Source organism: Urocitellus parryii, chromosome 7, assembly GCF_045843805.1.
Source record: "Urocitellus parryii isolate mUroPar1 chromosome 7, mUroPar1.hap1, whole genome shotgun sequence".
Taxonomy (NCBI): Eukaryota; Metazoa; Chordata; class Mammalia; order Rodentia; family Sciuridae; genus Urocitellus; species Urocitellus parryii.
This window is the reverse complement of record NC_135537.1, coordinates 47,301,069-47,317,266: the sequence shown is the minus strand read 5'-3', so window position 1 is coordinate 47,317,266 and position 16,198 is coordinate 47,301,069. Positions and strand designations below refer to the sequence as shown.

Below are 16,198 nucleotides of genomic sequence, written 5' to 3'. Positions count from 1 at the left end.
GGGCTTTGGTGAATTTCAGAAGGAATAGAAGATGTAGTTTGTGCCCTTGAAGTATTTCTATTATGCACTCTATGAATCTACCCTTGTTCCCTTTGTATATAAAAATAGTTCAGCAGTGGCAAAAGAAAGAATTAGACTTTGAAGAGTGAAATAAGAAATCAAGATTCTAGCCTCAGTAACTTAGCAAGGCTATAAGCAATCTCATGAGACCTTGTCTCAAAATAAAAACATTTAAAAAAGGTGTTAGCTGTGCCTCAGTGGTTAAGCATCTTGGGAAAGTCATTTAACCCCTCTGAATTAATTTTCTCACTGATAGTTGCCCTTCGTTTCGTAGAGTTGGTATGGTCAATTTTGGGGATATCATTTACATGAAACTGCTTAGTGATGTTTAATGGAAACTGTTAATGCTGAAAACAAGTCAAACACCTCTATTGGATGATCCATCTGATCAATACATTTTAAAATTGACATGTTTTTGAGAAGTAAGGATATGAGACACAGGATTATCACAAATGCCTTAATAATTCTCACTAGTAGAATTCAACATGTTGATAAGTTAGTGAGAAAGGTGATGGATTTGTGTTTACAACCAATACATTCATATTTTGGAGTTAGGTTCTGGTGGTTGCTAACTTGCATAAAGTGGTGAAATACATGGTTTCAGAGAAGAATGAATGTTGTTTGTTTGCTTAAATATAGGATCTATTTGGAAAATCAGACCCATACCTGGAGTTTCACAAACAGACATCTGATGGAAACTGGCTGATGGTTCATCGAACAGAGGTAAATATCTGAAACTAAAAGTAGAGAGAAATTTTTCTTTGGAATTGTAGTAATCTGAATTTTAAAAAATTATATGTTAATAAAAATATTAATTTGAGTTCAGACTTTTTGCAGCCAGAGATACAAGGTTAATATGCTCACTATTTTTTTATTTTAATGAAGCATTGCTGACATTCTTAATTATTTTTATTTTGAAAAACTTAAAACACTATAAAGAACACTAAATGTGTTCCTGAGTACCCCTCATCAGTTGGTCTTACTTGGACACATTTGTATTCTTTCTTTCTCTCTCTCTCTTACATGTGTACATGCATATACACTTATACACAAATATATTTCTCTTTTGCAAAACCATCCTCATGTAGGCTATATACGTCATGATCTTCACTGTTGATATAGTAACATCATTCAATAAACCCTTCATACACATATTTCCTCAGTTGTCCCACATGTTTGATATAAAAATTAAAAAAAAAAAATATATATATATTTTGATCCAGGATCCAGTGAAAGCTCATGTTTTGCATTTGGCTATTATGTTCCCAGTATAAGACTTTTTGTTTATTTCTCTGTACCTTCATGCCATTGGATCTCATGAATAATTAAGACCAGATTGTCTAACATGCTGGATTCTTCTCTTTTTACACAACTAGATCTAGATCAGACATTTCTTTCAAAAACACTACATGTGTACCTTTCTTTGAATCATCAGGGAACTTGTAGTGCCTGGCTGCCCAATATTTATGGGGCCAGGCCTGCCTACTTGGTTAAGCTAGAAATCATGAGATTTTTGCCACCATTAAGTTCTGTTTTTTCCCTTTGAAATCAATAGGTTGTGTGTAGTATGATACTTTGGGACCAGATGAATTGTTTCTTCTCTCACATTTTACCCAGTGGTTTCTATATCCATTGATGATCCTAGCTTGAATCAGTTATATCAGGGACTATAAAATAGTGACTTTATTTTTTCTGAAGTTTTTATTCTTTTACCCACATTAGCAGCATTCCTCTTTTAACTTTTTGCTCTAATGACTTCTGGGTTCTTTTAACATGACCCTATTTCTTTAACCATTCTCTTCTCTCTCTCTCTCTCTCTCTCTCTCTCTCTCTCTCTCTCTCTCTCTCTCTCTCAAATATTTTTTATTTGTTAATGGATCTTTTATTTCATTTATTTATATGTGGTGCTGAGGATCGAACCCAGGGCCTCACACATGCCAAGTGAGTGCTCTACCACTGAGCTACAACTCCAGCCCTAATCATTCTCTCTTTTTTTTTATGATAGAGTATGTTCTTAGTTTATACTGCCCTAAAGCTGGGATAAAGCAGTTCTTTGAAATAACTCTATTCCTATAAAAGGTGGTATTATTTATACACCAAGATTAGAGTGCTAGACATGCTCATTGATACTAGGATGTCATTATTTTTAGACCTTTTCAATGGGAAATATGTTTATTTGTGTATATCAGTTTATTATATATGTAAATATGGTATTAGAATTTCTAACTTGTGAATTTTAACTGATTTCTCCAATTCAAATCTAATAGAGCAAGTTTTGTTCTACCTTTTATTATTTCATATTGAAATCTTTTGTGCACAGCAATGAAACTCTTAGTTTCCAACAAAATCAGTAGGCTGCAGCTTGGTGCATAAGTTTCATCAATATCTTCTTTTCTCAGAATTTACTATGATTAGACAATTTATTATAATTTTCATATAACTATTATATATTATTATCCTAGCTAGTTTTCATTGAAATAGTTGAATGGGTAAGAAGGTGAGGGATGAATTATGAGAATATAGGAAGAACCTTGGACAGGAAAGAGTTAAATGTTAATGAACTGGATGTTATCCTAATGGAACCTTCCACCTTCATCTTTATAGGTTATTAAAAATAACCTGAATCCTGCTTGGAAGCCTTTCAAAATTTCTCTTAACTCCCTGTGCTATGGAGATATGGACAAAACCATTAAGGTAATTTGAAGTTATATATAGATGCTCCTTGACTTACTTTGGGGCTATGTCCTAATAGAGCCATTGTAAATTGAAAATAAGTTTGGCTGGGGGTATAAGCTCAGTGGTAGAACATGTGCTTAGCATGCATGAGACTCTGGGTTCAATTTCCAGCACCAAAAGAAAAAAAGAAGGAGAAAAATCTAATAAGTTAAAAACACATTTAATACAACTAACTTTCCCAATATCATAGCTTAGCAACATAGTACACTGTAGAGTCTTGGTTGTTTACGTTGGTGGTCATGTGGCTGATTGGGAGCTGTGGCTCGCTGCCACTACTCAACATTGCAAGAGAAAGAATCTTATGTATCACTAGACCAGGAAAAGATCAAAATTCAGAACTGAAAATATAGTTTCCACTGAATACAAATCACTTTTGCACCATAGTAAAGTTTAAAAATCATAAGTTGCACCATCGTAAGTTAAGGATTATCTGTATAGAATACATACACAAATGTGTTCATGTTCACTTTTTATAAAATAAATATATGAGTTAATATTTTAAAAAAGTAAATGATATAACACATACTGTAAGAGCTGAATTTTACATATCTAATACTATTAAAAAATGTTTCCTGGTTAGTAAAAGAGTTGGTTTGAAGGAGTAGGCATGTGTGACTAATCTGTCATCCTGATGCTTCATCGTAATTTCCATCTTATTCTCGATTTTTAATAAAATATTCAATTTAATTTAAAAAATTTTTTTTAGTTGTAGGAGGATACAATACCTTTATTTTGTTTATTTATATGTGGTGCTGAGGATTGAACCTAGTGCCTCACATGTGCTAGGCGAGCACTTTACCACTGACCCACAATCCAGCCTTGCTTTTTTCTTTTAATAATTTTTTTCCCTCTGTGAATAGAGCCTTTAACTACATTCTTTGCCTTCAATGTATCTCTTGAGATAAAAAACAGATGTTAAACCTTATTAAGAATCTAGAGATTCCTCCTCTATTACTAACGAAGGAACATAATAGTGGCATTGCTGTCCTTATTTTTAGGGTAAGATGTAATTCATTGAAGACTTCAAATGACTTTAGTATGATATTTCAGTGTATTTTTTCCCTTTAAATTTTATTCATAGGCATTGAACAAAAAAAACCCAACATAACAAACAAAAATCTATATATTTAAGATACTTTTTTTTCTAGAGTCATTATTTTTAAATGATTCCATATAGAAATTTTCTTATGTTCAGAGATCAATAGACCATAATTTTAGTTGATGTGTTTTTATTTTTCTTTTTGTAATTAATATAGTGAGAGAAGGAAAGGTAATGTTGTGAACACTATAGAATTTGGAGTTAGGCCACAGTTTAAGTTTTGATGTAGCACTGTAACCAAGTAAGGGATGTTGAGCAGGTCACCTAAGTTGTTCACTTATATGATGGAGATAATAATTTCTACCATACAAAAAAGTAAAGATAAAATAATAAAAGTGAAAATTTTGTAAACTGTAAAACATATAGAGATGCCATTATTGTTGAAAACTGCTTCATTTCTGAGATACATAAGGAGTGCTTCCCAGTTTGTAGAGAACTTAAAAAATCAGTATTAGGTATGATTTGTATGGTATGTCAAGTAGCAATGAAAATCTAGGTATAATATAAATAGTAGAAAAGTAGCTATAAAATTTAATTTTCATTGTTAGACCAAATCCAGGACTTTTGCTTTTCACATTAAAAATGGTATGAATCATTAGATCTGAGAAGGTAGGAGATTCTGGGGAAAAAAATGCCTAAACCATTACTATTTGATTGCTTGTAATGAGATGTTAACAGTGAAACAATGTTTCTAAACTTTTTTGCTCACAGTGGCATGCTTACAGAGTTATTTTATTATAGTAAGTAAACTAATTTCTAAGTTTTGTCTGATCAATGTCTTCCATTCTTAAAAGTTTCTCTGTCTTTGATTATACAAAACCACATAGTCACTCACTTTATTTCTCTAGTTCTCTATTTCTTTGTGATATCAAGTGGTCATACAACTGTGATTCACTTACTGTTGGGAAATTTCTTAGAAGCATAGTAAAGGACTATAGAGCAGAGAAATAAAGTCATAATCCTTAATAGTCTCTTTGGTGTAATGTGTTATCACTCTAGCATGTATTACTTCCATAAGATGAAGAGAATAAGAGATATAATCATGCATGCTACCACCTTGCCTAAAATGGAATGCCATAGCGAATGTATCATTGTGTGGTGTGTGCATTCTTCTAAATATATACATATGCATATATGTATATATACACATATGTTTGAACGTCACAAATTCTGCTAATAGTGTTGTTCAAATAGCCAAAAATACTGGTCTTTGAATTCTTAAGAAGGGAGAAATTAAATGATATAAATCATCCGACTAAAAACTGTTTTTGAATGTATGCCAGCATTTTTAAATGTTGTGTCTGCCTTCAAAGGGTCAAAATGGAGTTTTTCCCACCTAGTATTGTAGGGAGTAATCAGAACTTTTAATTTAAAAATGTTTTTATATTTCTTGAAGTTTTAGTCAGCCTAAATGTATTTACAGTTAAATATAATCCTGGCTTTGTAAGGTTTGTTTAAATAAAAATTTGGCTTTAGTAAAGTTTAATCTTGCTTAGATTTAAATTTGTGTTTCCTGAAAGCAAATCTAAAATGTCAAGTTCCCTTTTGCATAGTTAATAAATGTCTGATAAAAAATCTTATTAAAATATTAAGATAGTTTGTTTTCTGCTTTGTTGAAATTTAATTCCTTTAGAAAAAAATCATTGTTTTAAATTTTCTTTTTTCTTGAAAGATTATAGTTGAACAAAGGGCTTTTGGTTTAAAAATTGGATATTGAATATGTAGAGCAAGAGTCTGTCAGACTTGATTAGTGATTAAAGTGTCTGTAAAGCATTTTAAAAAAAATTTTAATTTGTTATATATGACAACAGAATGCATTACAATTTATATTACACATATAGAGCACAATTTTTCATATCTCTGGTTGTGTCTTCATAAATGTACTTAAGGTAATGATGACCATTGCATTCCACCTTCTTTCCTACTCCTGTGCCTCCTCCCTTCCCCTTTTTCCCTTTGCCCTATCTAGAGTTCATTTAATCCTCCCACCCCCCAACAGCATACTATGGATCAGTATCCTTAAATCAGAGAAATCATTTGGCATTTGGTTTTGGGATTGGCTAATTTCACTTAGCATTATATTTTCCAGCTCCATCCATTTAACTGCAAATGCCATGATTTTATTCACTTTTAATGCTGAATAATATTCCATTGTGTATATGTACCACCTTTTCTTTATCCATTCATCTACTGAAGGACATCTAGGTTGGTTCCTCAGTTTAGCTATTGTGAATTGTGTTGCTATAAACATTGATGTGGCTGTGTCCCTGTAGTATGCTGTTTTTAAGTCCTTTGGATATAGACTGAGGAGAGGGAGAGCTGGGTAAAAAGGTGGTTCCATTCCCAGTTTTCCAAGGATTCTCCATATTGCTTTCCATAATGGCAGTACCACTTTGCAGTCTCACCAGTAATGTATGAGTGTGCCTTTTCCTCCACATCCTTGCCAACACTTGTTTGTATTCTTAATAGCTGCCATTCTGACAGGAGTAAGGTGAAATTTTAGAGTAGTTTTGATTTACATTTCTCTAATTGCTAGAGATGTTAAACATTTTTTAATATATTTGTTGATTGATTGTATATCTTCTTTGGAGAAGTCTGTTCAGTTCCTTGGCCCATTTGTTGATTGGGTTATTTGTTTTTTTGGTGTTAAGATTTTTGAGTTCTTTATGTATTCTAGAGATTTGTGCTCTATCTGATGTGTGTGTGGTAAGAATTTTTTCCCAATTAGTAGGCTCTCTATTCACCTCACAGATTGTTTATTTTGCTGAGAAGAAGCTTTTTAGTTTGAATCCATCCCATTTGTTGATTCTTGATATTAATTCTTGTGCTATAGGAGTCTTTTTAAGGAAGTTGGGGCCTATTCCGACATGATGGAGATTTGGGCCTACTTTTTCTTCTGATAGACACAGTGTCTTTGGTTTAATTCCTAGGTTCTTGACCCACTTTGGGTTGAGTTTTGTGCATGTTGAAAGATAGGGTTTTAATTTCAATTTGTTGCATATGAATTTCCAATTTTCCTAGCACCATTTGTTGAAGAGGCTATACATTCTCCAATGTACATTTTTGGTGCCTTTATCACATGTAAGATAACTGTAATTATGTCGGTTAGTCTCTGTGTCCTCTATTCGGTACCATTGGTCTACCAGTCTATTTTGTTGCCAATACCATGCTTTTTTTCTTACTAGTGCTCTGTAGTTTAGTTTAAGGTCTGGTATAATGATGCCAGCTGCTTCAATATTCTTGATAAGGATTACTTTAGCTAATCTGGGTCTCTTATTTTTCCAGATGAATTTCATGACTGCTTTTTCTATTTCTATGAGGAATGTCATTGAGATTTTGATTGGAATTGCATTAAATCTGTATAGTGCTTTAGGTGGTATGGCCATTTTGACACTATTAATTCTGCCTATCCAAGAACAAGATATATCTTTCCATCTTTTAAGGTCTTCTTTAATTTTCTTTCTTTAGCGTTTTGTAGTTTTCATTGTAGAGGTCTTTCACCTCTTTCATTGATTCCCAAGTATTTTATTTTTTTGATGCTATTGTAAATGGAGTAGTTTTCCTCATTTCCCTCTCAGATGATTTGTCACTGACATACAGAAATGCCTTTGATTTATGGGTGTTGATTTTGTATCCTATTACTTTGCTGAATTCTTTACTAGTTCCAGAAGTTTTCTGGTGGAATTTTTTGGGGTCTTCTAGGTATAGAATCATATGGTTATACCTAGAAGAACTCAAAATAGTGCTAATTTGAGTTCTTCTTTACCTATTTTTATCCCTTTAAATTCTTTCCTCTGTCTAATTGCTCTAGCCAGTGTTTCAAGAACTATGTTAAATTGAAGTGGTGAAAGAGGGCATCCCTATCTTGTTCCGGTTTTTAGAGGGAATACCTTCAATTTTTCTTCATTTAGAATGAGGTTGACCTGGGGCTTTGCATAGATCGCTTTTACGATGTTGAGATATGTTCCTGTTATCCCTAATTTTTCTAGTGTTTTGAACATGAAAAGGTGCTGTATTTTGTTGAAGGCTTTTTCTGCATCTATTGAGATAATCTTATGGTTCTTATCTTTAAGTCTATTGATGTGATGAATTACATTTATTGATGTCCATATGTTGAACCAACCTTGCATCCCTAGTACACCCACTTGATCATGGTGAACTATCTTTTTGATATGTTTTTGTATTCAATTTGCCAGAATTTTATTGAGAATTTTTATACCTATGTTCATTAGAGATATTTGTCTGAAGTTTTCTTTTTTTGATGTGTCTTTGCCTGGTTTTGGAATCAGGGTGATATTGGCCTCACAGAATGAGTTTGGAAGTGCTCCCTCTTGTTCTATTTCCTGAAATAAATTGGAGAGTATTGGTATTAGTTATTCTTTAAATGTCTTGTGGAACTTGGCTATGTATCCTTCCGGTCCTGGGCTTTTCTTGGTTGGTAGGCTTCTGATGGCATCTTCTATTTCATCTCTTGAAATTGATTTGTTTAAATTGTGTATATAATACTGATTCAATTTGGGCAAATCATATGACTCTAGAAATTTGTTGATGCCTTTGATATTTTCTATTTTATTGGAGTAAAAGTTTTCAGAGTAATTTCTAATTATCTTCTGTATTTCTTTAGTTTTTGTTGTGATATTTCTTTTTTCATCATGTATGTTACTAATTGAGTTTTCTCTTTCCTCTTCGTTAACATGGCTAAGGGTCTGTCAATTTTATTTATTTTTTCAAAGAACCAACTTTTTATTTTGTCAGTTTTTCAATTGTTTCTATTTCACTGATTTCAACTCTGATTTTAATTATTTCCTGTCTTCTGCTTTTGGTGTAGATTTGTTCTTCTTTTTCTAGGGTTTTGAGATGTAATGTTAAGTCATTTATTTGTTGACTTTTTTTTTTCTTTTAAGGAATGAACTCCATGCAGTTAACGTTCCTCTTAGAACTGCCTTCATAGTCTTAGAGATTTCTATATGTTGTATCTGTTTTCTCATTCACCTCTAAAAATTTTTTAATCTTCTCCTTGATGTCTTCTGTAACCCATTGTTTATTCAGTAATATGTTATTTAGTCTCCAGGTGTTGGAGTAGCTTTTATTTCTTATTTTATCATTGATTTCTAATTTCATTTCATTATGATCTGATAGAATGTAGGGTAGCATCTCTCCTTTTTTTATATTTGCTAAGAGTTGCTTTGTGGCATAATATATGGTCTATTTTAGAGAAGGATCTATGTGCTGCTAAGAAGAAAGTATCTTCCCTTGTTGAAGGATGAAATATTTTATATATGTCAGTTAAATCTAAGTTATTGATTGTATTATTGAGTTCTCTAGTTTCTTCAGCTTTTGTTTGGAAGATCTATCCAGTGGTGAAAGAGGGGTGTTAAAGTTACCCAAAATTATTGGGTTGTGGTCTATTTGACTCTTGAACTTGAGAAGAGTTTGTTGATTAACATAGGTGCTCTATTGTTTAGAGCATATATATTTATAATTGTTAAGTCTTGTTGGTGTATGGTTCCCTTGAGCAGTGTGTGGTGTCCTTCTTTATCCCTTTTGATTAACTTTGGCTTGAAGTCTACTTTAGTTTGACATGAGGATGGAAACCCCTACTTGCTTCCACAGTGAGTGGTATGCTTTTTCCCAACCTTTTCACCTTCAGTCTGAGGATATCTTTTCCTATGAGATGAGTCTCTTGGAGGCAGCATATTGTTGGGTCTTTTTTTTTTGATCCAGTCTACTAGTCTATATCTTTTGATTGGCGAGTTTAGGCCATTAACGTTCAGGGTTATTATTGAGACATGGTTTGTATTCCCAGCCATTTTTGGTATATAACTTGACATGGTTTCTCTTCTGATTAGTTTTTCCTTTAGTGCAATCCCTCTTTCTTCTTACTTTCATCACTGTTTTTTATTTCCTCTTCTTGGAATATTTTGCTCAGCATGTTCTGAAGTGCAGGCTTTCTAGCTGTAAATTCTTTTAACTTTTGTTTATCATGGAAGGTTTTTATTTCATCATCAAATCTCAAGCTTAATTTTGCTGGAAATAAGATTCTTGGTTTGCATCCATTTTCTTTCAGAGCTTGATATATGTTGTTCCAGGATCTTCTAGCTTTCAGGATCTGGGTTGAAAAATTTGTACATATTCTAATTAGTTTCCCTCTATATGTAATCTGATTCCTTTCTCTTGTGGCTTTTAATATTCTCTCCTTATTCTGTATGTTAGGCATTTTCATTATAATGTGCCTTGGTGTAGATCTGTTATAATTTTGTACACTTGATGTCCTGTAAGTCTCTTGTATTTGGTTTTCCAATTCATTCTTTGTGCTTGGGAAATTTTCTGATATTATCTCATTGAAGAGATTGTGCATTCCTTTGGTTTGAAACTCTGTGCCTTCCTCTATCCCAATAACTCTTAGAGATTTGGACTTTTGATGCTGTCCCATAAGTTTGGATGTTCTGTTCATGGTTTCTTACTATCTTCACTGTGTGGTCAACTTTATTTTCCTGATTGTATATTTTGTCTTCATTATCTGACATTCATTCTTCCAAGTGATCTAGTTGCTTATGCTTTCTATTGAGTTTTTTATTTGGTTTATTGCTTTCTTCATTTCAAGGATTTCTGACTTTTTTTTTGGCGGGGGGAGAATCTCTATCTCTTTCTTGAAGTAATATTTTGCGACCTGTATTTGCTCTTTGTTGGAGTGATCAATTTTTGCTTGTATTTGCTCATTTAGGTCCTTCTTTAATTTACAGATCATTTTAATTATGAACCTTCTAAACTCCTTCTCTGACATTTCATCAACTTCACTGTCCATGAGTTCTGTTATTGTAGTATCCTTGTTTGTTTGGGGCACTTTCCTCCCTCTTTTTTTGTTTCCATGTTGTCTATGTATCTTCCTTTCTTGCAGTTTCTACCCTATTATTCTTTTTTTTTTTTTATTGGTCGTTCATAACATTACATAGTTCTTAATACATCATATTACACGGTTTGATTCACGTGGATTATGAACTCCCCCTTTTACCCCGTATACAAATTGCTGTATCACATCAGTTTCCCTTCCATTGATTGACATATTGCCTTTCTAGTGTCTGATGTATTCTGATGTCTGTCCTATTCTCTATTATTCTTATAGTACCCTGGGCATTTTAACTTTGTGGTTGTGCAGATTATCTGTACCTCGCCTTGATGTTGGGCTTCCAGACCCTGCTGGTGACCCTCAATGTATGTTACTGCAACTAAAGGTGGTGGCAGCAATAGGGGAGGTAACTCGAGAGGGCAGTGGAGGTGCCCCAAGATGGATACAATGTCTTACAGAGATGGAGCTGAAATGGTGGGCCTTACACTTTCTTTGGGATGCTTGCTCTGATATGCATCTGCTTTTAGGCCCTGACTGTTGTCGAAAGGGAGGGGCTCCGGTGTGGGGAGGGCTATGGCGATGTCTGCAGTTTCCTAAGATGGAAGTGGGTTAGGCTTGGGCTCTCAGGTGGGGAGTGTGGTGGTGGCAAACTCAGACCTACCCTGGGCCTGGGCCCTGTGCAGGTAGGTGTGGGAAGATCTGGGCTGGGCCTCAGTTCCCAAGGTGGTCTCTGTCAAGCATTTCTTAAACAAATGCCTTACTACTGCTCACAGTTAACAGTTCTAGAACTTGCTTGTTTTGATTGATTGATGTTTAGAGTTAACAAGAATAATGAAAATACAAGTAAGGAATAAAAGACGTCCACTCATGATGAACACTCGTGTATAGAACTGAGAAGAAAAATAATCATTTTGCCAAGCGAACATATAAAAATTCTGGACATTTTAACTTTGTGACTAGTATAACTTTGTGGATAGTAGCAAGTTGGAGCTCTCAATTGGCTGAAGGCAAATGCAAGTTCCTTCTCATTTATAAGCTTTGATTTTGAGGCACAGACTCCAGAAGTTTTTAGAAGTGTCCTCAGCACAGTTTTGGTTTACCTTTGTTGGTAACCACACAGGCATACCATGTTCTAAGACTTTTTATTTAATTCCTCCAAGTTTCAGTTCTGTAAAATGGTAATAATAGTGAGAGGATTCTTAATCCAACTACCTCACAAGGCTATTTAGAGAATGTGCACCTTTCACATAATAAATGTTCACAGAAATGAAATAACCTATTTTGAATATGAAGTACTATAAAGCATTGGTGTTGAATGTTCACAACCATTATGGTCAGTTTTGAGCTTCTCTTGAACACTTCTGCTTGCTAATAGATCACACCCTCTTATTTTTCTCATTGGAAAGAGTATTTTAGTGTTCTGTTAATTGTTTACATTGTAGTTACATCCATCAACTCAATATAAAACTACGCATAAATCAAATACTTTCCCCTCTCTTCTCTGCTTTGGGGTTGGGGGGAGGACAGTAGGTGCACATTTAATAAGAGCCAGATTAAGATTAGAGCTCACTCTGTTTTGATGCAGGAATGGAGTAAATATGACCTGGGACAGATAACTTCCCTCAGTGGGCTCAGGACTTTTTCTCTTTATTTTGAGAGTTGTGACTCTCAGAATGATGCACATCTGACTAACCTCTCCAGATTGTACTTAATGAAATATATTTTTCCATAATTCTAAATTATCTAGGACTTGTATAATTTTTAGCTGCCTAGGATATTAACTTCCTTTCTTTCTCTAGATAATGGCTTCTAGCCATTGTATAGTGATAACAAGGTAAAAAAGCGGATGAGCAAGAAGATGTAATTCCATTTTACTTTTTATCAGTTTTTATAGAGGGTATGAAAGAGGGGCTGAAAACTTCTTAATGTGGAATTTGAACAGTCTTTGTGTTTTGTCATCTGCTTGCGATCTATCTTAGTGCCCCATTTCAAGGATAGCTGGGGTCAATGGGACATTTTTGATAGGTCACATTTATTGCCATCAGTACTTTTTAATGAAATTATATTGATTCATTTATTATACTTAATTCCAGGTAGAATGTTATGATTATGACAATGATGGATCACATGATCTCATTGGAACATTTCAAACGACCATGACAAAACTGAAAGAAGCCTCCAGAAGCTCACCTGTAAGTTATGTCTTTGAATTTATATATACTATATAGTTTTGCTGTGTATTTATTATTTTATTTTATTTTTCTTGGCATAGCAAACAGTTTAACCATGTTTTTTCCCTGTATTGCGTAATGCTCTAAAATCAATGGAATTTTTTTGTTTGCTAGTTTAATAATCAGGTAGTCCAAAATTTATATTTGAATTTTGTTGAGCATGGGATGATTTACTAATGCCAGTTGAGGACTCTAGCTATGGAAGAAAGCAAGGATCATCATGATGTCAGTCATTTATAGTGGAAGTCCAAACACTTTGCCCATTGTACTTTGGAAAGGTTCAATGATTCCAGAATCAGGAAATAACCTACTTTTATAAGACAATGACCTAACACTGTATATTGAGAAAAGGTAGAGCAAGGTCAGCTTTCATAGTAGGTGTCAGTCCCCCAGAGCCAGCAGGTCCTTTCTGGCTGCCAAATCAAGGCCATTTTCTGTGTGTGCTTTTGTGAATGGTCTCTGCCTCTCCCCTGAGGAGTCTAGAATACTGAGAGGCAGGGATGGGCCTGATTGCCATTGACCCCGAGGCTTAAGTAGCACGACGGAGCCCTCGTTGAGTATGAAACTGGGAAGAGTATTTCCACATAGGCGATAAGCCCAGTATCAGCTTTAAGGACTCTCATGTTAAAGTAAAGAATTATTCTAGGCCCAGGGTTCATTCTGAAATGGCCAAGGTTGTATCAAAAGCTCTTGTGCTTGAGACTGCCTTTCTCACCAAGTTACATTTATGTTTAGAGGTTTCATTTCCTTTTGTTTAAGACAGCACACATAATTTGATCAAAAGTCCTTTGCTTAAGGCTTTTTGCATTTCACTAGTCACAATGGTTAATATCTGTTATGCCAGACAAGTGCCTGGACTTGAATTGTATACACTTATGCTACTTTTGCATGGTCTCTTACAGTTGGCTTGCCTTTGATTTGTCCTTACATACAGGGAGGACAAAAGCTTAGTTCATGATGCTTCAGATGACTTTTATTAAGATCATTTGATGCCTGGGTATGGTGGCATATACCCGTAATCCCAGCAGCCGAGAGGCTCTCATAGGAGGATTGCAAGTTTAAAGCCAGCTTCCTCAACTTAGCAAGGCCGTAAGCAACTTAGGGAGACCCTGTCTCTAAATAAAAAAAATATTTAAAAAGGGCTAGGGATATAGCTTAGTAGTTAAGAGCCCCTGGGTTCAATTCCTGGTACCAAGTGGGGGGCAACTATCATTTGACTACTTTAACTATATTCAGTTTAGCATCTTAACTTACGCATTAGAGTAAAAAAAACTGAAACTTTCTGTCTCTACACTAATGTGGCCGTAAGGACACTACTCCAGAGTGTTTTATTTACCCTTCTACTTTGAGTAAGTAGTTAATTCTCTTTGTAGCTTACTTGAACAGAATAATACGAATTGTTTATTAGCTTCTTAGAGACATGAGTAATGCTCATGTATGTAACATCTACTTTTGAAAATACAAACATGGTGTTTGAGAGAAAAAAGATTACAGCTAGGTGAGAAGGTCTTATTACCTAGTCATCTAAGAGAGGTGAGTTAAAAGAAGGTACAGAGAGTTTTAGATCAAACCTTAAAAAAACTAGGTGAATAAATAAAACATGTAAGCCAGTTGGTTTAAATAATTGAGAAAAATGAGATTAGAGCAAACATATTGGGACTAGCATTTCCAGTAGGTAACACAGAGACTTGCAGTCCTGCTCCTAATCCCTAGTCACACAGCCCAGGTGCTGGACGTAGCAAGTACAGAAATGCTAGTGTGGAGGAAGAAAGACCTTAAATCACCTAAGCAGTTGAAATACAAAGATGGACAATCTTTGAATTAAAACAACAAAGAGCTTCAGCTGTAAATATTCTATTAAGTTTTTAAGGCAGAATTAAATGAGAAATAATAAAAGTCTGAATGCTTAAAGTTATGCAAGATACCCAGATTAACTAAATATGGACTGGTCTAGTTGTTGTTTCACTAGTTTCAGTTCATTGTTTTATTCCAGAATCAGGAAATAACCTGCTTTTATAAGACAGTGACCTAATACTGTATGATACTTTATGGGTCATGTAAAGCTTTCCTGAATGTGGCTGAGTTGATCCTTCCTTTTCTCTGTGACATAGGAGGCTTTTATTGTTGTTGCAGTGACAAAGACTTGACCAAGGAACAGGGCCATGTCTTAGCGTCTCTGCATTCTCAGTGTCTTCCTGGCACAGTGCCTGTCACTTGGTAGATACTTTGTAAAAGGATAAATTAATGAAGTGAAGTAATCTAGCATAAATGAATATTCTATTGAGGGCATTTCTGCATCTGTAATGCTCATTTATTAATATTTATGATTATGACTAAGACTGCCAAAATCTTGAACCATCGAAGAATATGTTTTACATATTTCAGTTTACATCACTGTATCAAATATATTTTTAAGATATTGATTCTTAGAACATTAGTAGTGACTGTTGGAAGTATATCAATGACTTACTGTTAGCTAGTTAGGCTCAATTTATCAAGTATTAGTTGAGTATTCTTATGTTCTTATTATACATGACAGTGAAAATTTGGCAAAATTTAAACTTGGGAACTATTTTTAAAGACGTGCCATTTTAGGAGTGCCTTAATTGTTGGAAACTTAACTGATAAGTATTTCACATGCTTGAGGTTTTACATAATTGTTTCAGAGTTGTATTTTGCAACAGACCTATATCAGTAAATGGTTTCATTCCAAGGGGAAAGGTTGTACATTTAAATTCACAGTGACATTTCTAATGGTTGCTGGTAAAAAATTAACGTTTTTGTGTTTTCTTCCTATAGGTTGAATATGAATGCATAAATGAAAAAAAGAGGCAAAAGAAAAAAAGCTATAAGAATTCAGGTGTTATCAGCGTGAAACACTGTGAGGTCAGTTTCCCTTGATGGCTTATAATGAGATCACATTTTGGGATCTTCTGTCATTATGGTTTATATCAAACGAGTAGTTTAGGCAGTTGAAAATCTGTTGAGCGTCTTTAGGGGAAAGAATAGAGTGGGAAACAGTAAATGAATCTTTCTGGAAACTTTACTTCCAAGATTTGACAACCTGTAGCAAAAGACAAAGAGTATTAAAGTTGTCTGTTATCTTCAGAAATGTGATTCAGAGTATTCTTCTATCCCTTTAGTGGAAATGGCCTGACCCAGTGCATCTCTCTTGGTTATAATTTCAAGATGAGATCTTATGACTGGAGGGAAAAAGTCAAAATT

General features: G+C 34.2%; 1 protein-coding gene across 1 annotated transcript in view; it reads left to right on the top strand.

Moving 5' to 3' along the window:
- Nucleotides 1–16,198, top strand: part of Cpne3 (copine 3) — a 57,229-nt gene that overhangs the window by 24,342 nt on the left and 16,689 nt on the right. The window contains exons 6-9 of the mRNA XM_026383970.2: nucleotides 700–783; nucleotides 2,665–2,754; nucleotides 12,836–12,934; nucleotides 15,773–15,859. Of these exons, the coding sequence (XP_026239755.1) occupies nucleotides 700–783; nucleotides 2,665–2,754; nucleotides 12,836–12,934; nucleotides 15,773–15,859 (360 nt within the window). The remainder of the gene's footprint in view (nucleotides 1–699; nucleotides 784–2,664; nucleotides 2,755–12,835; nucleotides 12,935–15,772; nucleotides 15,860–16,198) is intronic.